Source organism: Panthera onca, chromosome A2 (genome assembly GCF_046562875.1).
Source record: "Panthera onca isolate mPanOnc1 chromosome A2, mPanOnc1 haplotype 2, whole genome shotgun sequence".
NCBI lineage: Eukaryota > Metazoa > Chordata > Mammalia > Carnivora > Felidae > Panthera > Panthera onca.
The window spans coordinates 13,817,343-13,843,946 of NC_138340.1; the positions used below are offsets into that span (position 1 = coordinate 13,817,343).

At 63.6% G+C, this 26,604-nt stretch overlaps 3 protein-coding genes, 1 long non-coding RNA gene and 1 pseudogene across 20 annotated transcripts in view; 3 read left to right on the top strand and 2 right to left on the bottom strand.

Moving 5' to 3' along the window:
- The first annotated feature begins 109 nt into the window (after positions 1–109).
- SSBP4 (single stranded DNA binding protein 4) lies at positions 110–15,360 on the top strand. Of its 13 annotated transcripts, none has more exons than XM_081792276.1 (18): positions 117–545; positions 7,122–7,194; positions 7,552–7,613; positions 7,711–7,795; positions 11,425–11,514; positions 12,034–12,099; positions 12,310–12,369; positions 12,455–12,524; positions 12,692–12,759; positions 12,844–12,911; positions 13,222–13,267; positions 13,358–13,393; positions 13,516–13,570; positions 13,657–13,727; positions 13,823–13,901; positions 14,292–14,320; positions 14,482–14,705; positions 14,971–15,360. In XM_081792276.1, the coding sequence occupies exons 1-17, from the start codon at positions 487–489 to the stop codon at positions 14,689–14,691; spliced, it is 1,227 nt and encodes a 408-aa protein (XP_081648402.1). In that variant the 5' UTR covers positions 117–486; the 3' UTR covers positions 14,692–14,705; positions 14,971–15,360. The 13 variants fall into 13 exon arrangements, with proteins under 13 accessions (XP_081648403.1, XP_081648394.1, XP_081648401.1 ...); XM_081792280.1 differs by having other exon boundaries at positions 118–545; positions 14,482–14,589; XM_081792277.1 differs by having other exon boundaries at positions 110–545; positions 7,737–7,795; positions 12,692–12,911.
- On the top strand, positions 1,332–4,444 carry LOC145713472 (U6 snRNA-associated Sm-like protein LSm2 pseudogene; annotated as a pseudogene).
- A 213-nt stretch (positions 15,361–15,573) lies between the features above and the next one.
- On the bottom strand, positions 15,574–18,797 carry ISYNA1 (inositol-3-phosphate synthase 1). 3 transcript variants are annotated; one of them, XM_081792267.1, is made up of 11 exons: positions 18,700–18,796; positions 18,469–18,597; positions 18,164–18,325; positions 17,753–17,885; positions 17,446–17,639; positions 17,103–17,252; positions 16,802–17,017; positions 16,527–16,691; positions 16,313–16,426; positions 16,010–16,227; positions 15,574–15,884 (listed from the first exon to the last, which is right to left on the bottom strand). In XM_081792267.1, exons 2-11 carry the CDS (start codon positions 18,586–18,588, stop codon positions 15,683–15,685), a joined length of 1,674 nt encoding a protein of 557 aa, XP_081648393.1. In that variant the 5' UTR covers positions 18,589–18,597; positions 18,700–18,796; the 3' UTR covers positions 15,574–15,682. The 3 variants fall into 3 exon arrangements, with proteins under 3 accessions (XP_081648393.1, XP_081648391.1, XP_081648392.1); XM_081792265.1 differs by lacking the exon at positions 18,164–18,325 and having other exon boundaries at positions 18,700–18,797; XM_081792266.1 differs by lacking the exons at positions 18,164–18,325; positions 18,469–18,597; positions 18,700–18,796 and adding an exon at positions 17,980–18,050.
- A 151-nt stretch (positions 18,798–18,948) lies between these two features.
- On the top strand, positions 18,949–21,520 carry LOC145713473 (uncharacterized). Its single transcript, XR_014136597.1, has 2 exons — positions 18,949–19,244; positions 21,303–21,520. It is a non-coding gene; the product is annotated as an uncharacterized LOC145713473 (long non-coding RNA).
- The window catches only part of ELL (elongation factor for RNA polymerase II), a 78,472-nt gene continuing 73,266 nt past the window's right edge, over positions 21,399–26,604 (bottom strand). For 2 of the 3 annotated variants that reach the window (XM_081792261.1, XM_081792263.1), the window contains exons 10-12: positions 26,247–26,418; positions 24,927–24,971; positions 21,934–24,233 (exon numbers count right to left, since the gene is read on the bottom strand). In XM_081792261.1, the coding sequence (XP_081648387.1) occupies positions 24,117–24,233; positions 24,927–24,971; positions 26,247–26,418 (334 nt within the window). In that variant the 3' untranslated portion in view covers positions 21,934–24,116. Of the gene's footprint in view, positions 21,488–21,933; positions 24,234–24,926; positions 24,972–26,246; positions 26,419–26,604 lie in introns of those variants that run through there. The other variant, XR_014136569.1, reaches the window with a different exon arrangement.

Genomic DNA, 26,604 nt, shown 5'->3' on the forward strand with positions numbered 1-26,604 from the left:
AGGTGGCCGCCCCCACCCGTGCCTCCGTGTGTGTCCCCGCGCTCCCCCCCCCACCCCACCCCACCCCACTGCGTTGGGCACTGCGCGTGCGCGCCCGGCCCACGGTCCCCACAGCGGGACCCATCCGCGCGCCCGCCATCGCCCCTTTAAGAGCGGCGCCCGCGGGCGGCAGGGAGGCGGCGGGCGGGGGCGCGCGCGGCGGGAGGAGGGGGCGCGCGCTTCCCGGAACAGCCCGCGCTGAGGGAAGAGAGGAAGAAAATAAAACCCGTGGCTGGAGCCGAAGCTGGAGCTGCCGCCGCCGCCGCCACCGCCGCCTTGGCCGTCTGGAGCTCCCCCGCGCGGACGATGCCCGCGGTGCCCGCGCGGGGCTCGGGGCTGTGAGGCCCAGGGCGCGGGGTAGCTATGGCGACCGCTAGCGCGGCCCGCGGTGCCGCCTGACAGGTGTGGGCCCCGGAGGCGGCGGCGGCGGCGGCGGCTCGGAGCAGCATGTACGCCAAGGGGGGCAAGGGCTCGGCCGTGCCCTCCGACAGCCAGGCCCGCGAGAAGTGAGTCGGTGGGCCGGGGCCGTGGGCGCCGGGGGCGGGACTCGGCCGCCGCGCAGGCTTCCGTGGGCCCCAATGCCGGCGGGCACCGCGCGGGGCACGTGGGCGCGGGGGCAGGGCGTGCGGGGCCCCAGCGCGGCTCGAAGGGGTCGCGAGATTTGCGGGGGCGCGCGAGACCCGAGGGGCGCGAGATTTGAGGGGGGCGCGCGAGACCCGAGGGGCGCGCGGGGCCGCGGGATTCGTGGGAGTGCGCTAGATCTGAGGGGCGTGAGGAGCTGCAGGGTTCGCGAGATTTGACGGGCGCGTGGGACTCGGGCGGCGCGAGGGACGCGAGGGGTCGTGTGGCTGGAGGGGGTGCGCGAGATCCCAGAGGTCGGGAGGGCTGCAGGGGTGCTGGAGACCCGAGGTTCGCGAGATTTGAGGGGGCGCGTGAAACCCGAGGGCTTGAGCGACCCGAGTGGCGCGAGGGGTCGCGGCGTGGCCCCAGACTTGAGGGCGCAGGATTCGAAGGGGCGCGACAGATCCGAGCCGGACTCGAAGGTCGCGAGACCTCCAACAGTCGAGACCTGCGTGCGCGCGAGGTCGCGAGCCGAGCCCTCTCCCACATTCTGCAGGGAAGTTTCCGCGGCCGACGAGACTGACCTCCGTCGGGGAGGGGGGAACCCCTGCACCTCAGGAAGAGCTTGAGAGAGGAGAGGGCCTGAGGGGTGCTGGCCCCAGCCCGCGTGGGCAGCTGGGTGGATCCCCTGGGGAGGCCACACGGCTCCCAGTGGGGGGTGGGGAGGGGGACACTGGGATCTGCAAAAACCCCTCATGCGGAGGCTAAAGGTGCCATCGTGCCTATTCTCCAGGCCCCTTGGTGACCAGAGCTGCCCTGCGTTCGTCCGTTTCTTGTAGGGGCTCCCATGTAAGCGTTGGTTTGGAGATCGGGTTCTGCTGCTAAAGAAAGTTTGGAAAACACCAGATGGTCGCACCCCCTCTTTCATCCGTAGGGCTGCGGGGGCCCTGGGGAGGAAGCGATCTGCTGAGGTCTCAGCGTCTGGGGCACGAGAGCGAGAGCTCTCGGAAGGGGGGGGGAGGGCGACACCGCACCCGGGAAGCCGGCTGGTTGCTGCTGAGCCTTCCTTTCTGAAATAAGGACGACCGGCCTTGTAGGATTCTCACGAGGACTACAAGGAACCCCACGCAGGCAGCCACCAGCCCAGCCACTTCCTGTGTCTGGGCCTCGGTTTCCTCCTCTGTGAAATGGGGTGTGTGTGTGTGGGGGGGGGGGGGTTACACTGCTCAGGTCCTCAGCCCCTGCTGGCACTATGTTTTTCTCCCTGCTCACCTTCCTGCCTCCTCCTGCCCTTCTTCCCTCTCAGGTCCCTGTCCTGCGCCCGCCTCTGGCTCCCCATCTCAACACTGGGTCTGGGACAGCCTGCCCCAGAAAGGACTGAATACCCGCTGGGTGCCAGGATAGTGGATCCAATAATAAACACTCCCAACCTACAGGGCAGCCTGGAGGGCACCTACCACCCAGAACGAACTAGCACTTGCATTTGGTCATTGCATTTAGGGCTTTTTAAATAAGAGTACGAAGGTAGCAGGGGTAGCTGCAGGCCCCTTTGTCCCCTTTGTATCCCTCATCCTATGGCTGCAGAGGTTCTGCCGTTGGGAAGTGCTGCTAGGTTGGTTTAAATCATTCCAGAAACGACAACCATGGTTGGTGTCACTGGGTTCCTTGTGTTTTTTTTCTCCTGGGGTGGGTTTTGAGACCGGGCACGTGACCACAGGTGAAGTTTGTTCCTTAGCTCAGCAGGTGCGGGACTCAGCTTGCGTTTGCTCTGTTTCTTGCTGGGCTTTCCAAGTATGGCTGTGGGCATCCTTGTTTGGAGAGCAGATGAGGAAGAGGTTCTTAAGAAAGGAGCCCCTGAACTGAGTCTTGGAGGCTAAGCAGAGCCGCTGGACACAGGGGAGCCTCCAAGGAAGGACTTGAGAAGAGGTAGTGTCTGGGAGGGAACAGGAGGAGGAGGAGGAGGAAGACAGAGGTGGAATTTGTGAGTGGGGGTCATCACTCTGGCCACCGTGTGGGAGAAGGGCTGTGAGGGGGCAAGTGTGGAGGCTGTGCCAGGCGGATGGTGAGGAGGGTGGTCCCCACCCTGGCAAGAGATGCCTGAAGGCCTGGCCTTGAAGGCAGCAGTGGGGAGGGAGGAAGTGTGCGGCTTGGAGGTTCCCTTTGTTGAGTGATACAAGCCCCTGGGTAGAGGGCATCTCCCAGCCCCCAGCAGCAAGTCCAGGGGCTTTAAGGGGGAGGAGGACACCATGCGGGGAGCATCCGTTTACCTACCATAATTCTTGATTACGGTGGTGGTGCCGCATTGTAGCCTGCGGGGCTCTAACATCCTATTAGGTCACCGTGTGCATTTCTTCCTATGAATACTTGGGGTCTGGGCACGCCAGATCCTCTAGGTCACTCGCTCCTTCCATCCGCCTGCCCTCTTACCGCAGAAGCGCCCCCATGAGTGCAGTCATTCTGCAGGTCATTTGCCAACCTGGTTAGGGGTGGGGATGCCAGGATTTGGATCCAGAGCCCAGGCCCTTCCCCATGACCGAGCCCAGAGCTTGGTCAGTGACCGTCAAACTAGAAGCCCTGCTTGGGGTCTCTGAAGGGCCCTGAACAACATAGCCCATGTCCAGGCTTCAAAAATTTTCACACCCCCCACCCCCCGCCCCCAACATGCGCGCCATCAGGCCCCAGGCTGGCGGTTCCGGCCCTCGCTTTCCCTCCGGCAGTGGCTGGACCACCTTGCTCTTCCACTCCTTTTTCAAGTCCCTCGTGGGCAAGGATGTGGTCGTGGAACTCAAGAATGACCTGAGCATCTGAGGAACCCTCCAGCGTGTGGATCGGTATCTCAACATCAAACTGACTGACGTCAGTGTCACAGACCCTGAGAAATAGCCTCCCACGTTATCAGTGAAGGACTGCTTCATCCGGGGCTCAGTGGTCCGCTCTGTGCGGTTGCCGGCAGATGAGGCCGACGCAGCGGCTACAGGACGCAGCAAGGAAGGAGGCCCTGCAGCAGAAACAGTGGTGGTTCCTCCTCCCCTCCCTGTCCCTCTTCTACTGGTGACCTTTAACCTCAAGTCCCAGCCGGGACCCCTGGCTCCCATACTTGAGGGTTTTTTGTCTTTTTTTTTTTTTTTTTTAATAGTGGAGCCTTTTTTTTTTTTTTTTTAAATTATTTCTTCAGGGATGAGTGGATGAGAGGAAATAATAGTGGGGAGCAGCTCTCCTCTGTTGAGGGGAGGATAAGTAGGCTGGGGAACGGCAAAGCCTGCCTTGTCCCCAGCATCCGTCCTTCTCACTTCTTCCGTGGAGTGGGAAGAATCTCCTAGATGTCTCCAGGGCACCCATGTGTTTCGTTTTGGGGATGGAAGGAATCTCCCTCCCGTATCGGCAATAAACTTACGATGCACACACAAGCAACAACAACAAAAACACTTTTCACCCAAAACAACACAGCTCACAATTCTTCCCTCAGACTCCATCGTAGTAAAAATGAAAGTACCAACATGTAAGAGAAATCGGCAAAACTGAAAACTCCGCCTGGTTTCTCTGCTTTGGGGATAAAACCCCACCCAAATCCTTAACATCGAAATACTCAGCCAACTTGTATGGGTGCTTACCAGACTACTTGTGTTAATCCCCCCCGAAGTCACAGGAGGGAGTCCTGGTGTTGGTTTGTTCATTCCTTTGGGGTAGCTGGGGCCCAAGATGCGCTGGGCTCTGTTTTAAGTTCAGTAGTGAGTGAAAGAGAGCAAGTCCCTGCCTCCACCCCCGGCCCCCTCCGAAGCTACATTCCAGAAGGAGCTGCAGGCAGAGAGCAGAGACCTATGTGTCGGAAGGGGATAAATAAGGTGATGGGGGGGGGGGGGCGGTGGCGGATGGGACAGGTGGTGTTAGGTGTGATAGGAAAGACTGTGACGGGTGACATTTGAGCTACACCGGTCTCTAGGTGGAAGCGTTGGAGGTGGGTGAACACCCTGGGTAAAGGCCCTGAGGTGGAGGATGGCCAGTGTATGTGTGTTGGGGCAGTGAAGGGGGAGTGTTCCGGGATGTGTGTGTGTAGACACTAGGGGCTGGGGAGAGCGCAGCCCCTGGAAGGGGGCGGGGGGGGGGGGGGCTGTCGAAATCCAGGTAAGAGATGCTAGTGGCCTGGGCCAAGCGTGTGCTAGAGGAGGCAGGAAGAAGGCTCCGAATCAGGAGAGAAGAGCTTTTTCCTTAAGTCTTTTCCCCCTAAATTCAGTAAGTGCGGTGATCTCAGGGCTATGGTTGGGTGGATGTTATTCGTGCACGTGTGTGCACCCTTGTACCTTTGTGAGTCAAGGCCAGACCACCCAAGCCAGATCACAGGGGCGTGGGGGGCAGGCAGAGGTGGGCTCCTGAACCTGCATTCCGGGTCACATGTCACTGCTGAACAGTCAAGGGCAAAGGGAGGTATAGGAGGACCCAATGGCTGGCAGTGTAGACCCCTTGGTGGTTGTGGTGGGAGCCAAGGGTATTTCTTCAGGGGGCTTACTGAGCTAGAATTCCCCCAGGGCAAGACCGCAGCCCCCCACTACCCCTACCCTTACCCCATCTACCTGGGTTCCCCCACCTCATTTTGCTTCCTTGTCTCTGGACGTCTCACCCCAGACTTTCCTGCTCCTTGCAGCAACCCCCGAAATGGTTGAGGGACTGACCAGGCCTCTCTCAGCCTCTCCTTACCTGGAAGGTGGGGTAGTTGGTAGGCCTGGGCTGGTTGGCTCTGCTTCAGGCCATTGGCTTTTCACATTCGTTCCTTCACTAATGGACACAGGGCTGGCAGATGCAGGCCCCTTGAAGGCTCAGGAAGCCTCCAGAAAGGAAGAGTCACAGGAGTGAATTGGACAGGTAAACCTGGCCATGGGGCCATGGGGCCAGGAAGGCTGAGAGGGGTGCGATGATGTGGGGGAATCCGCAGCCAGTCTTGAGGAAAACCCACGCTTGGAGTTGCGTGAGCACCGTGACTCTACCCCTCTGTGCCCTGTCCCTGTAGGTGGCTGTCGCAGCTCATTTGGTGTGGTGTGAGCCGGGGGCCCACCTCACCCTGGGACAGCTGCCCACCCCAACCCCTTAACGTCCCCCTTTTGCCCTTCCTTAGCACGCACAACCTTCCGGCCCACCATATAACTTAGCTTCTCCTATGTATTGTTGTGTCCCTGTCTGCCCATGAGCAGGTGGCTTGCAGAGGTACAGGTGTCTGTCGCGTTCATTGCACAGGGAGGCGCTGGATGAAGGAAGAGGATCCAGGCCAAGGACAGAACCCATGGGGTGGGGCAGGGACTGGGGGCCAGGACAGAATGGCCAGAACTGCCTCTGTGAGGTCTGAGGAAGGGGGAGTGATCTGATGGGGGGCGGGTATGTGAGGATCAAGAAGCCTGGCTGGGAAGGTGGGGAGAGAGCAGGAACATGAGACAAAGCAGGGTTATTTTAGGATGGGGCCCTCAGCCAGGGAAGGGCGGCCAGCCGAGTGGGGAGGCGTACTAGAAGGCCTTCCAGCTCAGGCCAGCCCTTGAGGAGTCCCCAGTCTTGGATCTGGACCCTATACCCCCCAGCCCACATGGGACCTGGACGGGCAGTAAGGTCCCTGGGAGCACTGGGAGGGGCCAGTAACTGTGGAGTGGATGGTTGGGAAATGGGTGACCTCAGGGGCCAGGAAGTTGTTTCTCTGCTTGCTGGTGTGGAGGACTGATGAGGGGGCGTGGAGGCTGAGGATGGAGAGGCTTGGAAGGTGGCGTGGAAGGGCCGGCCTTCCTACGTGGTCCGTGGAGGACACTGCCGGATGGAAGGTGGCCTGTTCTTGGGGTGGGCAGTGGCCAGGTTGGTGTGTCTAAGGTTACCCGGCACTGTGTTTCGACAAGGTGCCGTGGCAGCCAAGTGGCACTGCTGGCCCCACTGCCCCTCGCTACCCTCACTTCTCCAGACTCTCCCTGGAGGGGTGGTATAGATGGGTCATGGCCACCACTGGTGGATGGGCGCTGATCCTGAGAAAGAGAACGGGGGTCCAGGGACACCTGGAAGAGGGCCCCTAGCAGGCAAGGCTGGGAGGGAATTAGGTGCCGGGCCCTGGCCACATGGCCTAGGGTACTGGCTGGGAGACCCTACCCAGGGCATAGTCTGGAGCGACATCCGGGAGCCCTTTCTCCTGGGCAGAAAACCTCCCCGGGACCAAGGCTGTTCTGGGGTCTCAGCGTTGGCGGGATGGGGCCAGGACTTGGTGTTTAACAGCAGAGTTTGGTTTGCAAGTGGGGGGTTATGGACTGCTGAGAGCGTTGCCTAGAAGAAGGGCCTGCAGGCTGGGTATTGATGGATATGTAGGAGTTGGCTGGTCTGAGCAACTGAGGTCATCACCTGTCAGGGTGGGGGAGATGTGGGTGATTGGGGAACCAGCAGGGGGCAGTGAGTGAGGCCGGGAGTGGCGTCATGAGGGGCTCACTGAGGGCCTCTCTCAGGGATCCTTGGGACTGTGGGGCTCGCCCCAGGCCTGAGCCAGCCTCCCCTCTGCCTGCCTGCAGGTTGGCACTCTATGTATACGAGTACCTGTTGCACGTTGGTGCCCAGAAGTCAGCCCAGACCTTTCTGTCCGAGGTAAGCCAGCCTGGCCAGGCAGAGATCCCCCCTAAGCTGGGCCCTTCCTTACCACCCATACCCTGGGGTCCTCTCCATCTCCTTTCCAGATGGGTTGGGGTGCCCCTCTGCTGGCCCTGGGAACTGAGGGCTGGGGTGGATCAGGGCCCGTGGACTGGTGTCCAGGCATCTGCCTGGCCATCTGACGATCTGTGCCCACTTATCTGCCCCTCACATAGTTGCCCCCCTCCCAGCTCCCTTGCTCTGGGCCGCTGGTCCCCTGCCCCAGCATTCCCCAGGCACCAGGCTGGGCTAGGGCTGCCCCAGGTTGGAAGGGGTCAGGCAGGGCCCTCTCACTGTCTTGCCTTCCCCCTGCAGATCCGATGGGAGAAGAACATTACGCTGGGGGAGCCCCCAGGGTTCCTGCATTCCTGGTGGTGGTGCGTGTGAGGCTGGCCAGGGTGGGCCACGGAGGGGGGCTGGGTGGGGACGTGTGGGGAAACCATCGTCCCCCCCCCCCCCCCCTGCCGCCCACAGCGTGTTCTGGGACTTGTACTGTGCAGCACCTGACCGCAGAGAGGCGTGTGAGCACTCAAATGAGGCCAAGGCCTTCCAGGACTACGTGAGTCCCTGCCCCGGGGACTGGGACCAGGGCTCGTGGGCATGGGCAGGTTTCTGGGCCTGTGGCCTTGGGGTCCTGTGTGGCCTGAGGCTGGCTTGGGTGGCCAGGTGGGTCTGGCTGTGGGGATTGATCTGGGATCTGGCCACTTCTGGGGAGTCCCTATTCCCTCTACTCAGTATAGGGATACTCACAAGATGGGGGAGGTCCTTCCACTGCGCTCAGCTCCTGAGGGCCCCCACAGCGCCCCCCCCCATACCTTCCTGAGGCCGGCCCCGCCTCTCTTCTCCATCATCTGAATACCCCGTGGAGCCAGGAGCTCCTGCCTCCCCATCTGCCTAGCTGTGTATGTGTAGTTTGTGTGTGTGTGTCTGTCTATATGTGTGGCGGGGGACAGGGTTGGGGCCACTACTGCATGTCCCCTCCCGCCCCAGCCTTTCTGAGTGCAGGCGGGAGTGGCGGTGGGGGTTGGCTAACTGGCAGGTGCACCCTTGAGCAGTAGAGGCCCAGCAGTGGGCACACTTCCTAACTTTGCTTGGTGGCTGAGGCTGTTGACTCCACCTCTTTGGCCTCAGTTTCCTTCTGGGTTGAGTGGGGGTCAGAGGCCTGTCTGAAGAGGAAAGGGCATGACATGAAAGGGCTGGTGGCATTTTGTCACGCGCAGATGGCAGCCCCTGCCTTTATCTTCTTGGCCTTGGGTGTGGGGCTTGGCCACCCGGCTTCTCCGAGGGGTCTCTGGTTGGCCAGGAAAGGCTTGGGGGCTCCGGGCCCACTCAAGGGGGAAGCGGCAGCTCAGCTGGCGTCCAGGGGCGGGCAGCTCTAGGCGAGTTCCCCCCTCCCACCGCCCTCCCCGTTGTGCGCCCACACTCCGACGGCCGTCCTCGCGTCCTGAGCAATCCTCCCCGCTGCGCCCCCTCGGGCCTCCCAGGGCGTGGCGGTCCCCATCTCGCTCTGCAATTGGTCAAGGTTGTGCACCGCCTCCCCGCATAATGCATCCCCTCCCCTGCCCAGTGCAGGCCTTCGTAGGGCGGGAGTGCGGCCCCAGAGGGGTAAGGCTTCGTCTTGTCCCTGAAGACGCTCCTCACGCGCCTTACGCTGTGCTTGGGAGCTGGGGTCATACTGTTGGTCCCTATTGGGTCCCACTGCTCGTGTGCTGCCCCCCTGTCCCTCTCCTGCCAGAACTGGGGCTCCAGGGGTGTCTGGAGTTGTGTGCGTGCCTGACTCCGTGAGGGCGCCCCCTCCCAGTCGAGCCCTAGCCCCTCCCGGCCTGCTCAGCGCCCCTTCCCTCTCCGCCCCGGCTTTGCCTCTGCCCGCGACTCCAGCGGCCTCTCAGGGCGCCTCGAGGGAGGGCAAGGAGGGCGGAGCGCTTGGTTCTTCACACGGAGGGGAACGCGCTTCCCGGGAGCGCGCCGGTTACCATGGCAGCGGAGCGCGCGTGGCGTGGGGGTGGGGGGAGATGGCACGGGCACAGCGGACGTGGGTGGGGGGATGGGGACCCCCCCCCCCCGCCCCGCCCGCGGTGGGTAGCGACCTGGCCCCGGGGTGGCGGGTTCTCTGTGGCTGCGGGCGCACATCCTGCCCGGCCGCTGCTCTAGCGCCCTGCTTGCCTCCTCTACGTGGTCGGTGTGTGGGGGGGGGCCTCCGAGTGGGGACTCAGTTCGCCCCTCCCGGCTCTGCTGCAGACCTCGGCATCTCCAGGAAACGCTAGCGCGCCCAACCCGTCGTCATAGCAACGCAGGTTGGGCCAGGGCGTCTCCGGGTGGATGATGGACGTGGTGGTGGGGGGGGGGCTAGCTGGGCCACCCGCCAGGGAGAGTGGACCGCCCCATATTAACCCTTCTGGGCCTAGAATTGGGAAGCTACAAGGGGGTGAGGGGTGCCCCATCTTTTCCCTGCCCCCACATCTCGTGGTCTGCAGCCCAGAAAGCAGCTGCCCCCACCTCCGCCCTCCCGACCAGGAAATGCTCTGGCGCCTGTTGTGGCTCAAAAGGAGGGGGACTGCTCTCCCACCCTCCCTGTGGGGTAGGTGGGGGGGGGGGGGGGTGGATAGACCTAAGGTTCAGAGGTGCCCCTGTTCAGCCACTGAGGCAGGCGCCTGCGAGAATAGCTGTTCGGCTGTAAGGCTGTATCTGTGGGAGGGCGTGAGGTGGAGGAAGGGGGGGGGGTGGCAGTTTGGAGGGGGGCTGAAAGCTTTATCCCCCCTCACCCCTAGGGTCTCTTGGGCTTTCAAAAGGTTTGCAATGGGCTCTGGGAGTGCTTTCAGTCACCATAGGCCCGGGGAGACTCCCACCCATACCTCCCCAGTTTGGGGCCTGGAGTCCTTCAGAGGCTGACCTTTGAGAAGGGACAGGAAGGGGGGCAGTTTGCATTCCCCAGGCGGAAGGGTATGTCTCAGGGGCCCTGCCCTGCCCCAGCCAAGGGGCCCTCTCCCCACTTCTGTAGGGCAGGAAATGCTGTGTGACCGTGGGCAAAATGCTTAACTCCTCTGAACCCAAGTGGCTGCAGTTCCTCAAATTCCTGAGCATCCCTCGTGTGATGGCTTGTGCTAGCCCCAGGGACGGCAGTGACCCGCACAGACCAGACCCTTCCTCTTGGGTCCTGTCAGGCCTGGAGTGGGGGCAGATGATCCAGACAGACCAGAGTCAAGGGGCCCCCAGAGAACTACTCCTCTCTTCTCTACTCAGTCCCTGCAGAGTCCTCCTCCTTCCCTGTCCTTTGATGTGTCCCCTCTGCCCTGTAAACTAGGCCTCCATTTCCCCTTCTCCTCCCTGCTCTGTGGGCCCCAAAGACAGACAGGCCTGGGACTTGGAACCGACCAGAGGAAGTGGCCTGTCAGCCTGTCCCCCTGCCAGCTCTGGCCTGCCACCAGCATCTCCGCCCTTGGCTGACATGGGAAGTCCCCTCTCTGGCACCCTGTCATCTCCTCTCCTCCATCTGAAGTCAGGAGCCTGAAGACCCCACCCCAGTAGTCCTCCTCTTCATTTCCCTCCCTATTGGAGGAGGAGGGGGATTGGTGTGTGCAGCAGCTTCAGGGAGGAGCCTTCTGGAAGGGAGGCTCATCTTGAAGCTGCCAGTTGGTTTTTAGGTGTCTTGGATAGAGCTGGGGGTCTAGCTTATCTGCCTCACCAGCCTACCGGGATGGGCCTAGAGTTAGGGTCTGTGCCCCCACTAGTCTGAGGTTAGATTCAGACGGAAGGAACAAGCCTGTGCCAATGGATGAGGCACATGCCCACTGGAGCCCTGGGTTGTTGGCATTTTCAGACCCCCAGATCCTCGGGCTTGGGACTGACTCCTTAGGAACTGGGAATCCTGGCCTCCTTCCTGGGCTGTGGGTTCAGCCTGGCAGGGCCCTGATCACCTCCAGCGTCTTGGGTGCAGCAAAGAGGCAAAGCCCATCCTGACGCCACATAGCACATCTGAGGAGGAGGCCAAGTCAGGGTTGCTGATCGTGGGTGGGGACAGGGGCAGCTGCTCGTCACCTAGAGGACCCTCCAGGCATCGTCACCTGCATGGGTAGAAGGTCAGATGGTCCAGGTTCCTTGTGCAGTGGAGTGGGCTGCTTTTGGAAAGGAGAGGACACTCAAGCAGGAAGTGACCTGACCTGGTTTTCATGGTATTCCCCACCCCTGCAGAGCTCTGTAGCGGCCCCTAGTCCAGTGATGGGGAGCATGGCCCCCAACGACGCAATGGCAGCGGGCCCCATGGCACCCGGCTTCTTCCAGGTACAGCCAGGGCTGGTGCCCCCTGTTCTGCAACTCTTGAGTGGTTATGTCAGGGTGACAGGTGCGGGCAATGATGGGGTTGGGGGTCTCATGTGGGGAGAGGCCCTGGCAGGCTGGAATTGCCGGTGGAATTGCCGGCCCTCCCAGGCTGGAATGGGAGGGTGGTCAGTGCGTGGGTTTTTGCATCTGGGTTTTGGTGTAGCCAGCGGGGGAGGGGCCGCTTCAGCTGGGTCCCAGGCCAGGAGAAGGCGGGGTCTCTGTGCAGTTGGTCTGTGCGTGCCAGGTTGCTAAGAGCCTAAGAGCATGGCTCTCTGAGCCGTGGGTCTTGCCCCTGACTGTTTCCGTAGAGCCCTTCACCCCAAACCCCGTCTTGCCCTAGGGGGAGTGCAGGACTGGCCCACCCTCCCGCCTCCATGGCATCCCCTCCCCCCTCCCTGGCCACGCCCAGCAAGGCCACAGAAAGCAGTGAAGCTTCGGTGGACCTCGCTCTTCCCAACCCACCTGGTTCTGTCCTCCTAGGGCCCCCCCGACTCCCAGCAGCCCCCCCACAACCCCAACGCCCCCATGATGGGGCCTCACGTTCAGGTAAGGACCTGTGACGCCCCGCCCCTTCACCACACGCACGTCCCAGCAACTCGAGCCGCCGGCCCCACCGCACTGGCTGGCTGCCGTCTGCTGACTGGTCCTGGAAGAGGGGGCTGTCCGGGCTGGGGGCCGGGGCGCCGCAGGAACGGGGTAGCTTTGGGGGGCGAACAGGGCGGTGGGAGGTGCTGATCCCCGGCCCACCTCTTCCAGCCCTTCATGTCACCGCGGTTCCCAGGGGGCCCCCGGCCCGCCCTGCGGATGCCGAGTCAGGTGAGAGAGGGATGAGGGGAGGGGGGCCAGGAGTTGGGCCAGGGTGGCGGTGCCCTCGCTCACTGCTGCCACGCCCCCTCCGCAGCCTCCGGTGGGCCTCCCCGGCTCCCAGCCCCTCCTCCCTGGCGCCATGGAACCCTCCCCGCGTGCTCAGGGTGAGTAGGGAAGCTCCAGCTGCTGCCTCCCCCTCCACTCATCGGGACCCCGGCTCGGAATGCCTCGTCCCTGCTGTCTCACGGTGCAGGACCACCCCCATCCGGCCCATGTCCACCCCGGGGAGTGTTACCGGCCTGAGCCCCCCCTCCTTCTGTCCCCACCTCAGGGCATCCGAGCATGGGCCCGATGCAGAGGGTGACACCTCCACGGGGCATGGCCGGCGTTGGACCCCAGGTGAGGGCAGGGTCCGGGAGAGGGGGTACGCCTCGGGGCCTTCCCCCCACACCTTGGCCACTCACAGCCCTTTTGCTTTCCCAGAGCTATGGAGGTGGCATGCGGCCCCCACCCAACTCTCTCGCCGGCCCGGGCCTGCCCACCATGAACATGTAAGGCTCTGGGAGAACCCCTGGAGTGTGCCCACGTGGGCCATCACCCAGCTTCACCGGCTGGGTGGGCCGGGGCAGGCTCAATCTGCACTGGCCATTGTTAATGCTCTGGATATGGATTACTCTGCTGTCAGGTGGGGAAACTGAGGCCCAAAGGCCGGTGAGGGATGAAGGCTGACCCCGCCAGTGTCTGCTGCGCTGCGGGCCTGTTTGGGGGCACACGGGGCAGCAGGGTGGGGGGCGACAGTGCGTAGTGGGGGGCCGTGTGCCACCCGGCCTCGCCCCAGGGTCCACCCACTGTCTCTTCTAGGGGCCCTGGAGTGCGAGGCCCATGGGCCAGCCCCAGCGGAAACTCGGTGAGTGGTGGCCCGGAGGGCCGGGGGAAGATGGTAGCGGTCTGTGAGGGGTAGAGCGGGCCGACTGCTCATAGCTGCCCTTCTCCCCAGATCCCCTATTCCTCCTCCTCCCCCGGCAGCTACACGGTGAGTGGGGCCCAGCGGGGCCGTGGCTGTGCCGCTCAAGCCTGGGGGGAGGGGTTGTGGGTGGCAGATGTGTGTGTGGGGGGGGGGTCTTTCTCACCTTCTCTGTCTCCCTCCTTGCGCAGGGACCCCCAGGAGGAGGCGGGCCCCCTGGAACACCCATCATGCCCAGCCCTGGAGGTGGTACAGCCCGGGTGGGGTACAGGGAGGGTGTTCCTGGAGAAGTCGTCACGCTTCTTCCCCTCATGCACCAATATCTCCCCCAGACTCCACCAACTCCAGCGAGAACATGTACACTATCATGAACCCCATTGGGCCGGGCGCCGGCAGGGCTAATGTGAGTGGAGGGGGCTCCGGGGTGGGGGCTGCAGAAAGCAGTGGCCCCACTGGGGGTCTGGTGGCCCTAGTCCCACGCTGCCCCGCTGCCCGCAGTTCCCGCTTGGCCCTGGTCCGGAGGGTCCCATGGCGGCCATGAGTGCGATGGAGCCTCATCACGTGAACGGATCCCTGGGTGAGTGGGCGTCCGGAGACCGCCCCCCGCCCCACTCCCCAACCAGGCTGCTTCACAAGCCTTTTGCGCCCCCTGGCGGGTGCTCCCGCCCCTCCAACCCCGTTTCTCCTCTGGCGACCCAGTTGTGCCCCGAGCTTCCGCAGGCGGCCCAGTGGCAGGGGTTGCGTCGGGGGGAGGATTCCTGTAACTAAAGCATGAGTGCCATCACTGACCCCTGCCCGGGCCCTCCGTCCGAGATCCCCAGCAGGCTGGGCCTGGGGGCGGGGGAAGTTCGAGGAGGGGGTCGATTGACCCTGGGCTCCCGGGGGTGGGGTGGGGGGGGGGGGGCCGGGGGAGTCGGGCCTGGCGCAGGCGCGTCTGAGCCGCGGTCCGCCGTCTGTCGGTCCACAGGCTCGGGCGATATGGACGGGTTGCCGAAGGTGAGGGGCCGCGCTCCTGCGTGGGGTGGGGCCTGGGGCTCCCGGGGCGCGGGGATGCGGGCTTGACCAGGGCGGTGAGGCCTAGTCCAGGTCGGGACGAGCGGTGGGCAGGGCCTGGCCCGCGGGGCGGGGAGTACCGCGCTGACCGCGGCCGCCCCCAGAGCTCCCCCGGCGCCGTGGCCGGCCTGAGCAACGCCCCGGGCACCCCGCGGGACGACGGCGAGATGGCGGCCGCCGGGACCTTCCTGCACCCGTTCCCGAGCGAAAGCGTAAGCGACTGCGTCGACTCCCCCCCCGCGGCGGCGTCGGGCCGGAGGGGCCTGGCGGGCAGGCCCCGGCGGGGCGGCCGGGGGGCCAGAGCAAGACCGTGACCGCGGCGGGCCAGGTGGGGGGGCGGCCGCGTCATCCTTCCCCTCCCCTCTCCCCCCCTTCCCTCACTCCCGCCCTTATCTCACCGGCCCGCCCCCGTCCCAACCCCACCCTGGGACCCGCACCCCAGGGCGGCTTCCCCACGCTTCGCCACCTGTCTCCCCTTCCCCCCCCCCCCCACGTCCGCCCCGCCCCGTCCCCTCTTCTCCCCGGGGGGGCGGGTCCCAGCCTAGGCCGGAGCTGAGCCCGCCTCCGCGCGCCACCCCCTCGTCTCTCCGCAGTACTCGCCGGGGATGACCATGAGCGTGTGATGGGGCAGTAGCCCCTTGCCCACTGCCGGCCTCGGCTTCTGCCCAGTGCCCCTGCCTGGGACCAAGGTCCAGGGGCTCGGGCAGTCTGCTGGGTGAGGGTCTGAGGTCACACCTCGGGCGACTGTACTCCAGTTCAAGGATTGGACAGCTGGGAGGCCCCGCACGAAGGACTCTCATTTTATAAAAAAAAAAAACAAAACAAAAAAGAAAAAACGCAAGGACCTCAGAGACGTTCTTTCATGTATAGGACCTTCCTGCCATTTCTATTTTGTCCAAGGGGACTCCCTGGGGACCTCTTTTCCCCTGGACAGCAGGGGGTGGGCCCCATCAATAAATGTAACTTGGTTTTGGTTTTTGGTATCTGGTCTCAGATTTCTTCACTTTGGCTTGCAGCCACACCCTCCATCATGGGGTTAGGCAGAGGCTTCAGGGTTCTGGAAGTCTCAAGATTTGGGACATCAGTTTTTGAAGGGTAGGTTGGAGTCTACCACGTGAGAAACGGGAAATGGGGTCTAGAGTGGGGGGGTGGGGGTGATTAGGATTAGGTCGCAGGCGCCAAGAACCCACAGGTGATGCTGTGGCCGTAGTGGCACTGGCTTTATTGTCTTTAGGGGTCTTGGAAAGGTTGGGTCCTGAGGGGCAATGGAGGCCAGAGTTTGGGGGCAGAAGAAGGACCATGGCCTTAAGTGGTGGGCATCTGGGGTGCCTCAACCTGCGAGTGCCCGTTGGCGTCACCCGTACAGCCGTTGGGGGCAGTTGGCGCCGGTCCCTTCTTGCAAGGCACAGGGCAGGCAGCGACCACGGGCCCCCCTCGCGTGAGGCCGGGGCGTTCCATCTTGTGCTCCAGAAGCATGTGGTTCTGTGGCGGGAGCCCCACACAGGCCCTGGGGAAAAGGCTGGGGGTTAGCGGGGGCCGGACTCCGCAGCCGGTGGACCCCGCGGCCTCCGATGCCTAGAATCCCTGGGGCCACTTGGGCCTGGGACGGGGAGCCCCAAGGCCAGGGCGCACCTGAGGATATTCTCGATGCAGCTGCGCTGGCGGAAGAGCGCGTTGACCACCGGGCTGCCCGGGGGCACTAGCGGCGCCTTGAAGAGGAAGCTGAGCAGCGACAGCACCGAGTGGAAGCTCTGCGGCTCGGGGTCGGCGTCGGTGCAGAAGCTCACTCGCTGGCACAGTTCGGTCAGCAGCACCAGGTCTAGCATGATGGGCGCGGCCAGAAGCGAGTCCTGTGGGGCCGGGGGGTGGGGGGGTCAGAAGGTAGGGGGGGGGGGCCGGTGGGCAGCCCCCCTCCCGCGCCGGCGGGCCCCGCACCTCGCACGTGTTGTGCAGCACCAGCGTGTTGGTGCCGCCCAGCATCAGCTCGGACGTGTACTCATCCAACGCACGCTTGCTGTCGCCCACGTACGGCACGTACTTGATGACCACCTGGAGGGCAGCACGAGGTCACAGGGGTCCCCGCCCTCCTCGGCCGGGAGCCCCACCCCCCCCCACCCCCCTAGCGGCCCACGGCCCACGGCCCACGCACGCAGTGGTCGGGCTCCTCGCCGGGTGCGTAGAGCACCGGGTTGCTCTGCACCATGTCATCCACCACGCTGCTCTTGGACACCTCCTTGGAGCGGAACTGTGGCGGCGCCGACAGGTTCTGCCCGTCGTTGTTGCCCAGGTGGTTGTAGCTCACGATGGACATGGTCTGCGGGGAAAAAGGGGCCCCGCGGCAGCTGCAGGCCCCGCAGCGCACAACCCCGGCGCCTAGGGTCCAAGCACCCCCTCCCGCGCCGTGCACCCCCGGGGCCCACGCACCTTGAGGCCGGAGCCGATAAGGAAGTCCACCAGTACGGACTTGACCTTGGTCTGTCCTGACTTGAAGTCGTCTCCACCCACGAAGACGCGTCGCTGACGTGCAAGCTCGAGGGCCCCGGGCACCAGCGTGTTCTGCGGGGACCCGTTGAGGAAGGCACAGCCCTCCAAGATGCTGGCCACAGCGAAGAGAGTGGAGGGCGACACCTCCAGGCCCAGCTGCGGACGTAGGCGGGCAGTCAGCACCGAGGGGTTCTTTGGGGCTCCGGCCCTGGCCCCTCTCCAACCCCGTGTGCACCCCCACCTGGATGGTACGCAGCAAGTTCTCAGCAGTGTCGTTGAGGCCTGGGACCACTTCGCAGAAGCGCTCCGTGTTCGCTGTCCACAGGACGATGACTTTGTCGAGCCCAGCGCTGGACCGGAAGTCACGGATGTCCCTGCGGATCTGCTCCAACTGGGCGGGGAGGGAAGGAGGTTGTACAGCCCCCTCGATCTGGAGAGGTCTGGGCGACTCGGTTGCCCAAGTGCGGAGTGAGGTGTGGACCCTCAGGATGGGAGCGTGAAGACAAAAGACGGATAGAGAACGTGGGGGCAAACGGTGGGAGCAACAAGTGGCAAGGGACAAAGGACTGGGGGCGGGGCTGCACCTGCTGGGCGCGAGTGCCAAGTATGAGGTTGTCCGCACGCGCACTCTGGTTAGCGGCGATGAACTCGGGGATGTAGACAGAGGGCCGGGGGCGGAGGGACTCCATGTGTGGCCACAGTTGCTCCTGCAGTCCCCAATCCAATACTTGCGCGCGCCGCATAGCCTCAGCCAGGTTCACGGATGATATGTCCCAGCCTGCGGCGGGGTGTGCGGGGTGGGAGGCTAACACCCCCAAGCTCAGCCCAGCCCGGAACCTAGGCCCCTCCAGGCCCCGCCTCCCACCCGCCCCTGCCTAGGGCCCCGCCCACCGTCGAACACGAGGTCGTCGGGTGCCACCATGGGCAGCAGTGCGCTGAAGGGCACGAACACCTCCTGGCCCTCGGCGTCCAAGCCCAGGCTAACGGTGCCGGCCTGCGTCAGCGAGCCGTAGTAGTTGGCCTCCTGGGGGGCGGCAGGCGGGGCGGAGTGAGGTGGGGCGTGGCGTGGGCCGCTGGCCGGCCAGGGCCCCGCCCGGCATCCTCAAGCTCCGCCTTACTTTTGGACGCCTCAGCCGCAGAAGCGGCTCCCCGTTTGGAGGTTCCCCCCGCCACGGGAGCCGGCCGGCACCTTAGGCTCCTCCCCCTGAGGGCCCCCCCTCCTTCGTAGAGCTCCGCCCCCTAGAGGCCCTTCTCCCTCCCGCACCGACTCCGGCCAAGGCCAAGCCCCACCCGACCCCCCACCTTGCGGCCGGTGCGCGTGGGCCAGGACAGGCGCAGCCGGTTGGCCAGCACGGCAGCGGTGAGCGTGGAGCCGTTGTTCCCACCCCAGCCGACGAGCATGACCCCGAGCCGGGGCACCTGCCGGACGGTCCGGAAGGTGAAGCGCGTGGACGTGGGGTATACCTGGGGACGGGCGGTGCAGTGAGTCTGGGGCCACACCCCCCTCTTACTGCAGGGACAGGCCCACAGACGTTGGGTCATTCCCGTCCCCTCCTGGCTCCCTAGTTCCCCCACTCCCACCCCACAACTCCTGGTCCCCTGCCTACCTTGAGGACACCGCCCTCGCGGCTGACGCACGTTGTCCGGTACTCGTACTGAGCCTCGATGGCGTCAGGGCCGTAGACCACGTCGGGGCTTTCGACCACGAACTCGGCTGTGGCCTCCATCGCGGAGAGCTAGGGGCGTCGGATGGGCAGGTCAGCGGGGACACGGGAGCCGGCGGACCGAGGCGACTGCGGTCCCCGGAGAGCCCGCACCAAACCCGGCGACGCACTCACCGGCGCGGAGTCAACTCGGACAGTGGCGGACGGCGAGGGCTCGGGGCGCGCGAACTCCAGAGAAAAGAGCCGCGGCCCCGCCCACGCCCCGCCCCTCACCCCACCCGCGCCAGGGAGGAGGGGCGCGCGGGGAGGAGGGGCGCGTCTGCCTAAGATTCGGGTTCAAGGCCCCGGGAGACCTTAGCCATCACCGCCCTTGGGATTCCCGCCCTGCCTGGCGCGGCAGGACATCCACGTGGGCTACAGACCCCGGCCCGAGCACGGAGCGCGTGGATTCACTTCGCACCACAGTCGCTTAAGGCGCTCGGCCCCTTTGCCTCATTTTGCAAAAGAGGACAATAATGGTTGCGAGAGCGCGCCAGGCCCAGCCACAAGGCAAAAGGTGGAGCCGGAGCAGGGCAGGGGGGGCTGGGCACCTGGGTCCGAGATACTGCAGTGGAAACTAAGGCCAGAACTCTTGACTCCCGAGCCAAACACTGCTTCAGCCTAGGCCGCCTGGGCCTCCCCCTTCCTGAGCAGAAGACACTCCCGACAGGGCTCACAAGGTGCGTGTAGGGGGCGCTGCGAGGCCTCGATTTCCCTACCTGTGGCAGGAGGGCTTGGCAGGGCCAGGCTGGAGGGGGCCGGTGTTTGGTGAGAGGGCAGCGGAAGGGAGGGGGTGGGCAGGACCAACGAGGTCAGCTGGGGAGGAGCTAGGCAGGCACAGCACGGCGCCCCCCTAGCACCCAGTGATAAGGGAGCGTGGGAACCCGGCGGGCGGGCGGGGGCGGCTCCCCCAGGAACTTTCCAAAACAAGCGGCCTCCTCCGGCTGGAAAGTTTCCACCACTGGAGCTGACCCAAAAGGTGGATAGTTGGGAACGTTCGCAGGAAACATGGTCAGGGCCTGGCCTTGGGGGTTGTGGGCTCCAAGACTCTGGCTCCAGGCTTTGCCCTCAAGGGTCTCCAGTGTAGGGGCGTCGGAAGTACAGTGGGGCACCCCTACCTAGCCAGAGGCAACTCACAGATAGGGTCTGGCAAGGGCAGGCTGCCTGGAGGAGGTGGTTGCTGCAAGGTTCTTGAGACAAGAGGACATCTCTTATGGGGGGATATGAAGGACTGCCCAGGCAAAAACCTGGGGGAGTGGGTTCGGGGGCAGATGGAAAGGTGGCCGGGTGGGAGGGAAGAGAAGCGGTCTGGGGACAAGGGCAGACCCTCGAGGCTGGAGGGAGGGCGTATTGTATAATATTTGGGTTTCGTCCCCAGTTCCTGGCTGGAGATCGAGTTCAGTCACCAACGGCCAGTGATTTCATCATATGTACATAACGGAGCCTGTGCAAAAACCCAACAAGGAGGGCTCGGGAAGCACATGACGGTGCTGCCCACATGATGGGCGGTGGCACATCTGGAGAAGGCATGGGAGCCCAGTGCCATTCTTCGCTCCCTGCCTTCACCATCTGCCTCCTCCGGCTGTTGGGAGTGTTGTCCTGAGCACTGTGAGCCATTCTGGCAAACCAAGGGGGGGAGCCGAGGGAACCCCTGATGTATAGCCAGTGGGTCAGAAGTTTGGGTGGCCCGAGACTTGTGGCAGGTGCCTGAGATCGGGGCGGTCTTGCGTGGGACTGAGCCCTTAACCTGTGGGGTCTGATGCCAGCTCCAAGAATTGAAATCCAGTAGGTGCCAGAGGACTGGAGGGAGCTTGTGCCTCCAAGTGACAAGTGACCTGGGAATGTGTGCAGAGACCAGAGAGGTCCCCAGCCCCAGGCCTGGGGAGCCCTAGCATTCACTGGGCAGCCTGCGGGAGGTGCCAGGAAGATGGTGGGGGCAGAGCTGACCCAGACAGGCTCCCCGGAAGGGCAGTGGGGTGGCTGGGTGGGGGGCTGGGAGGGACGTGGCCTCGGGCTGCTTCTAATCCTGGCAGACAAATGGGCACCGTACAGTGCTCGCAGGGACCACCTGGGGACCCCGGTGGGGCTCTCGAGGGCAGGGGCAGGGCTGTCTCAGCCACCGAGTGCCAGTGCCCAGGTGGAGCCCGGCGCACAGGAGGGACTGTGGGATCGGAGTGCGGCAAGATGACACCTGGGGATGTCATCCAACAAGTGGCCGGAATGGTGGGCGGCCCCTAGCCCCTCGGCCATGGTACAGATTGTGAGCTTGGGAAGACCCTTCTGGGGCTGGGGGGCTGGACTTGTGACGTCCTTGGCTCGGGAAGGATGGTCACGGGACTGCCTGCCGCTGAGGTGCCGGGGGTGACGGCCACCCTGGGAGGCACGGGGGCTGCAGGGGAGTCTGGTGGAGGGCCTAGGGAGTCGGGTGGGCAAGGCGAAGCTGAGGCATGACGGGGTTGAAGGAGGCAGACGCTGGCCCTGGACTCCGGACCGTGGGGGAGAGAGATGTTATCCCCGAGAAGAACGGTACGGGCAGGCCGCCCGGGGAGCAGGGTACACTCTGCCCCACAGGGCCTGCTTGACCTTGTCTCCTGCGCCCCTTGGATTCCCAGGCCACCTTAGAACTTGGACCAAGGCTGCTGGCCAGCAGGGCTGTCCCAGAGGCTAAGGCCCACAGCCCCTGACCCCTGGACCCCTTTAATCCCAGTCTTACTCTTTATCTATTTTTCCTTCCTAAGATAAACACCCACCCGCACCACGTCCTTCAAGAACAGGACCCTGACCCCTGCCTTGCCTTCAGCTCCTCACCTGAACATGGGACAAGGACAGCCATCCCTGCTGGCATCCCGGGCCTGTGGGATTCCACTGGGCCTCAGCGTCCCCATCCCCATCATGGGCACAGGGGCGGCCCCAGCGAGCCGGCCTAGTTGGGAGAAACAATAAAATAGTGCCGTCACCGCCGTTTTCATCATTTCCCCAAACGTGGGTGCTCCCCTGGCCCCACGCGATCCCTGCTCCTGGGGGCTCTGGCACTTTGGGAGGCCTCTGCTGGGCCTGGTCTACCCTGTCCACACCCGGGGACACGGCCCTGCTCATACACCCACCCTGGCTCCCCGCTGCCCCCACATCCCCAGTGTCCATTCCTCTCCTGCCTGTGACCAAGTGGTCTGGCCTCGTGCCTTGGCACCTGCAGGGCCCATCACCTCGCCTGGGTCAGCCTCCACCTGCCGGCCTCACCCCCACGTGTGCTCGTCACCATGGCTACTCCGGGGCCGGCCAAGTCTAGTCCTGACCCCAGCCCTCACCCACAGGGGCCCAGGAGGCCCCTGGCTGTGACAGACACAAACGCACCCAGGCACTCCGGGCTGCTAGGTTCGGTTCAGTGAAATTTATTGTAGGTTGAAAAAAAATCAGCATTCACCTGTTTAGTGTACAAAAAGGACACTAGATCTTTTAAGAAAATATTAGGAAACTGAAGACGCGGATGCCTTTCAATCGTAACATTTTGGCAAAAGTGAAAAGTTCTTGTAAACACCAACTCCATGGCTCAAAATAGTTTTTCTCCACAGTACAATATTAAAAAGGGGGTGCAAAACACAGTATCAATAAGTTAGACCATATTTAATCAGCTAGAACTTTTGTCCATCAACCCCCAAAGCACAAAACTTTTTCTTAGCTTCATAATTCCTTAAAAGGAGAAAAACAACAACAACAACAAAAAACAACAAAAAGCCAACAACAAAAAGGAAATTCAACTGAGAGTCCCTTGAACCGGTTCCCAGGGCAGAGGGCCGGGTCAGCCCCGCGGGCTGCAGCCTCCTTAAATAATCCCTTTTCACCCGGGTCCGCGCGTCCGGCTGAGGACAGTCTACGCGTACAACGCGGCTGTCTGCAGAACTCGGGGGGGTCCCTGGAGCCTGCTCAACCCTTATCCCACTCCATCCCAAATGAAAAAAAACAAAACAACCACTGAAACATGAAGGGTCAGTTCCCTCGGTGCTCGGGGCGTCCCAGGGGTCCCAAGAAAGGAGCCTTGGGTGGGGCAGGCACGCTGCCGGTGCCTCCGTGAGGGCGCCTGCTCTTTGGGAAACCGTTAGGAGACGTCCCCGTGGCTTGGAAAAATAGACATTTTTCTGCGTGAGCATTTCTGCTCTCCCTGCCTCACCACTGTTGGCGACAGCACCCCCCACCCACCCAGCGCATGACCCCAGGCTCCAGGTTGCAGCCTCTCCGTCTGCCTTCCCTGGTTGTGGCTTCGCCGAGTGCGGCCCTGAATGTGAACACACGCCTCCGTCCCCACTGCACCCCGGCGGGGCCCTCACACACACGTACACACACATACATGTGGTCCCCCAACACTGGGGGACACTAGACTAGGCACAGCTACTAAGCAGCAATGATGGTGTCCATGGATCCCACGCCCCCCGCCCAGAGTGGGCGGACAGGGCACGTTTTCTGAGCTCACTCTCAGGGGGTCCCCGGACCCCATCAACCCCCCCCCAGCCCCTCCCTGAGTATAAACCCTGCGGTGACTCTGCTAAGATGACCCCAAGACCCACAAGTGGACTGAGGGATGGAGTGAGGTCAACAGCATGGAGACCACACGGTCTCAGCGCGAAAAGAAAAGCAGCAGCAAAGGGGGAAATCGAGAACGTAATAAAAGAAAATCCGACACTGTTGTTGCAGTGTGAGCTCGTAGCACAGAAAACCCCCAGTGACCCCCTACAGCTGAGGGCCTGAAATAGCAGGGCAGGCCTGGTGGGCCGAGAGCCGCTCTGCCCCTCCGGCTCTCAGCAGCTGCTCTGGGGCCAGCTGGAGTTCTCGAAATAGACCTGGGCGGGCCTCTACCCCCTTAGAGCAGAGACCCCGTCCGGGCCTGGGCCGGGAGAGGCCCGGGGCTGTAGGGAAGGCCCGGGGCGGGAGCACAGCCAAACGTGGGCATCAGCTGCACCCCCGCCCCTGCCCACCGCCCCCTCCTTGGTTCTCTCCTCAGCCCTCAGGAGCAACTCTCGACTTTCAGATGGCATCTGTAATACTGCAGAAAGGACACAGGGCGGCATCTAGACCCTGGTGTCCAAGGAGGGGAGGCACAGGTTTAGAAAAGATGCTTTCTCTCTCATACAAAAATAGACTGAAGTCTCATAAGCAGTAGCTAAAAGTGGCTGTCTTTGTATAAAACTAGAAAAGGCAGGCAGGCTGGCCTTGGAGTCTTTCGGGGAGGGGGAAGCTCAAGCCCCTTGGGCTGTGGGCCGGAGAAGAGGTGGGGGCTCCTCAGGAGGTGGGGGGGGGGGCCGGGGGAGTGGGATGAGACGCCGGCCCCCGCACCTGGATCTGTGACCTGTGGGCACCAGGTCTGCAGGGGCTCCCCCGAAAGCCGGCGTTGCTGGCTCAGATGAACGTGTCTTCCTCGTGTTTATTTGTTTAAATAAATCTCTTTTTTTCCGCTCTGGAACTCCCCACCCCCCCCACCCCCGCCCCCAGCTCCCCCACCATCCAGGAGGGTTGGCCCGGCGTGGGGAGCCGGCCTGGACCACCAGCCCCGTGGCCTCAGGCTAGGGCCAGGCCTGCAGCTGTCGCTGGTCGTACTCGGCGATGAGCCTCTTGATGTGGGCCAGCTTGCTGTGCAGGTACTCGCAGCGGTGCTTCTCCTGGCTGTAGTTGGTGTTGGTCTGCAAGAGAGCAGCGGCAGGGCTGAGCCACATCCTGCAGCCGCCACCCCAGAGCGTGCCCTGTGTGAAGCAGGCCAGCCTGCTGGTCGCCTCGGGCTCCCACTCCGCCTACTTGCAGGCCAGTGCCCACCAAGCAATGACAGGGACCCTTGCTCTACCTTGGGCCAGAGCCCTGGGCTGGTGTCCCTCCCTCCCCCGCCCCCAAGCCCCATCCTGGGAAACACGGTCACTGCCAGGATGAGGGTCAGAGGCAAGACTGTCACAAAGTCTCCTTCCTGGGCTGGGACCTGGCTGGCAGAGAAACACCCTGGCACACGGGGGCACACACGTGGTGAAGCCACAGCTCATGGCCTTGAGGAGTAAGAACCGACAGAGCCCTGACTAGGCATTCCTGCCAGACTAGCAGCTGGGGGCGGGAAGCTTCGGCTCCTCCCTTGACCTTGGAGGGAGCTGGAAAGAGCCTGGGGGCTGCACCCACGAAGCAGTGGGAGAGCTGGAGGGTGCTGGGGTGCCCAGGGAGGGACGGGCTGAGCTTCTTAGCTGTCAATGGGGGCAGGGACTGCCCTGAGGACCCAAGACTCCAGCCTAGCCAAGGCCCATCCCCTTTCCGTCCTCTCCCGGACTCTAGTGCTGCTCACCTTAAGCCAGCTTCGTCTGACCCCCTCCCCAAGCCCACAAAGGGTAGATACTTACCTTTTTGATTTTTCGATATTCCTGCAAAATCTGCCCGCGAGTAGTCTGGAAAACAAAAGAAAGCGAACAATGACCCTGGCTGCAGGAAACCCCAACTGAGTGACCCCTTCTCCCTGATAACCTGTGACCTGCACAGTCACCACCTGCCTTGAGACAATAGCCTCAGCATGGCGTGAGGGAAGCTGACCAAAGTAAAGAGAGGCAGGCCGAGGGGTGGGGAGGGGAGATGAACAAGGCAGGAGGTGGGGGGAGGATGTTGGGCCAGGGGAGAGAGAGGCAGGGGCCCAGCCTCAGGGACCAGCATGATGGGCAGCACAGCGGGAGGGGCCGGTCAGAACCGTGGGAGGGAGGAGGCAAAGAGCAGGCTGGGTGGCCTCCTTCCCTCACACCCAGTTGGCCTGTCCTCTGTTCAAGGCCAACCATCCGAGGGTGCAGGGAGCTACTGGGGGAATGTCCACGTGGGGGCTGCAGGAGGGAAGAGAGAGAGAGACCCCAGGGACTCATGTATCCCAGACCCTCAAAACCCCGGTCGTGCCTCCAATTACGAGCTGGTTTTGTCCGGAAGCCAAGGTGGCTCCCACAAGGGGAGACGGACCTCAACACCCGATCAATCAGATAACTAGCTCCGAAAGGTGTCACGAGGGGAGGCTGGAGTCCCAGGGCTGCTGACCAAGGGTAGAGCCCCCTCCGACCCCCCACCGGTGAGCTCCAACACGGTCAGCTCGGGGAGCCCGCGTGCCTTTGATCAGAGGGTGAGGGAGTCCTAAGACGGGCAGGGGGCCACAGGAACCCTCCAGCCCCTCCCCCTGTGGCTCTGAGAGCACGGGTGGGCTGTGAGCCGCAGAGAGGACCCCAGGGGCTCTTGCAGGGGGACCCAGTGATCCGACCCACCGCTCTGTGCGGGGCTCCAGATGCCACCCCTGCCCTAACAGGTCACCTCCCACCTGCGGAATCAGCCTCCACCGTCCCCATCGCAGAGGAGGCCAAACTTGGCCCGAAGGCCCGCGGACTTCCACGGCCGAGCCCCGGGGATGGGCCTGAATCACAAGAGCAGCAAGGGGCAGCTGACCGCCAGGCGCGACAGGGAGAAACACCGGCAGACGCGGCGGCCCTCCTCCCCTGGGAGGGGTAGAGGCCAGGCTCGGGGGCCATGGCTAGGGCTGGAGGCCTCGGGTGTGGCTGCACCCATGAGAAACAGGCCCGTCTCACCAGGTCGGGTGCAGAGCACAGGGGGCCGGTGTGCGGCGCCCGGGGTGGGCCGGGCCCCCAGCCCAGAGTCTGTGAGTGCGGTGGACGGTGGCGGGGGAGGGGGGTGTCCACCTCGTATTCCTCGGAGCCCTGGGACAACTGCCGGAGCTGGGCGTCCAGCTGCGTGAAGCGCCGTGTGATCTGCTCGATGCGCGCGTGCAGGTCGCGGTACTCGCTGTACTCGGCGTTAAAGTCGTTCTTGTAGCTCTGGCGCTGCTCCGAGGAGGAAATGGTGGCATATTTCCTGGGGAGAGGGAGAGAGGGGCCAGCAGGGCCCAGGGGGCTGCTGCGGAGAGAGGCTGGGGTGCCCGTGGCCGCCCGCGCCCCGCCCCCCACCAGCCCCCACCTCGTGGGTGATTTCCTGGCTCGAGCGGGAGCCTGGTCCTAGAACTCCCACACAGCAACATGCAGTCGGATCCTACCTCCGCTA

Excerpts from the sequence above, each read along its gene's own strand:
- SSBP4 (XM_081792268.1), top strand. The coding sequence starts at position 487 with ATGTACGCCAAGGGGGGCAAGGGCTCGGCCGTGCCCTCCGACAGCCAG. Across the intron at positions 11,515-12,033 it reads TGGCACCCGGCTTCTTCCAG|GGCCCCCCCGACTCCCAGCA; the intron begins GTACAGCCAGGG and ends CTGTCCTCCTAG. Across the intron at positions 14,321-14,481 it reads ATATGGACGGGTTGCCGAAG|AGCTCCCCCGGCGCCGTGGC; the intron begins GTGAGGGGCCGC and ends GGCCGCCCCCAG.
- ISYNA1 (XM_081792267.1), bottom strand. The coding sequence starts at position 18,588 with ATGGAGGCCACAGCCGAGTTCGTGGTCGAAAGCCCCGACGTGGTCTAC. Across the intron at positions 17,886-18,163 it reads CCACGCGCACCGGCCGCAAG|GAGGCCAACTACTACGGCTC; the intron begins GTGGGGGGTCGG and ends GCCGCCCCCCAG. Across the intron at positions 16,228-16,312 it reads TGCTGCACAACACGTGCGAG|GACTCGCTTCTGGCCGCGCC; the intron begins GTGCGGGGCCCG and ends CCGGCCCCACAG.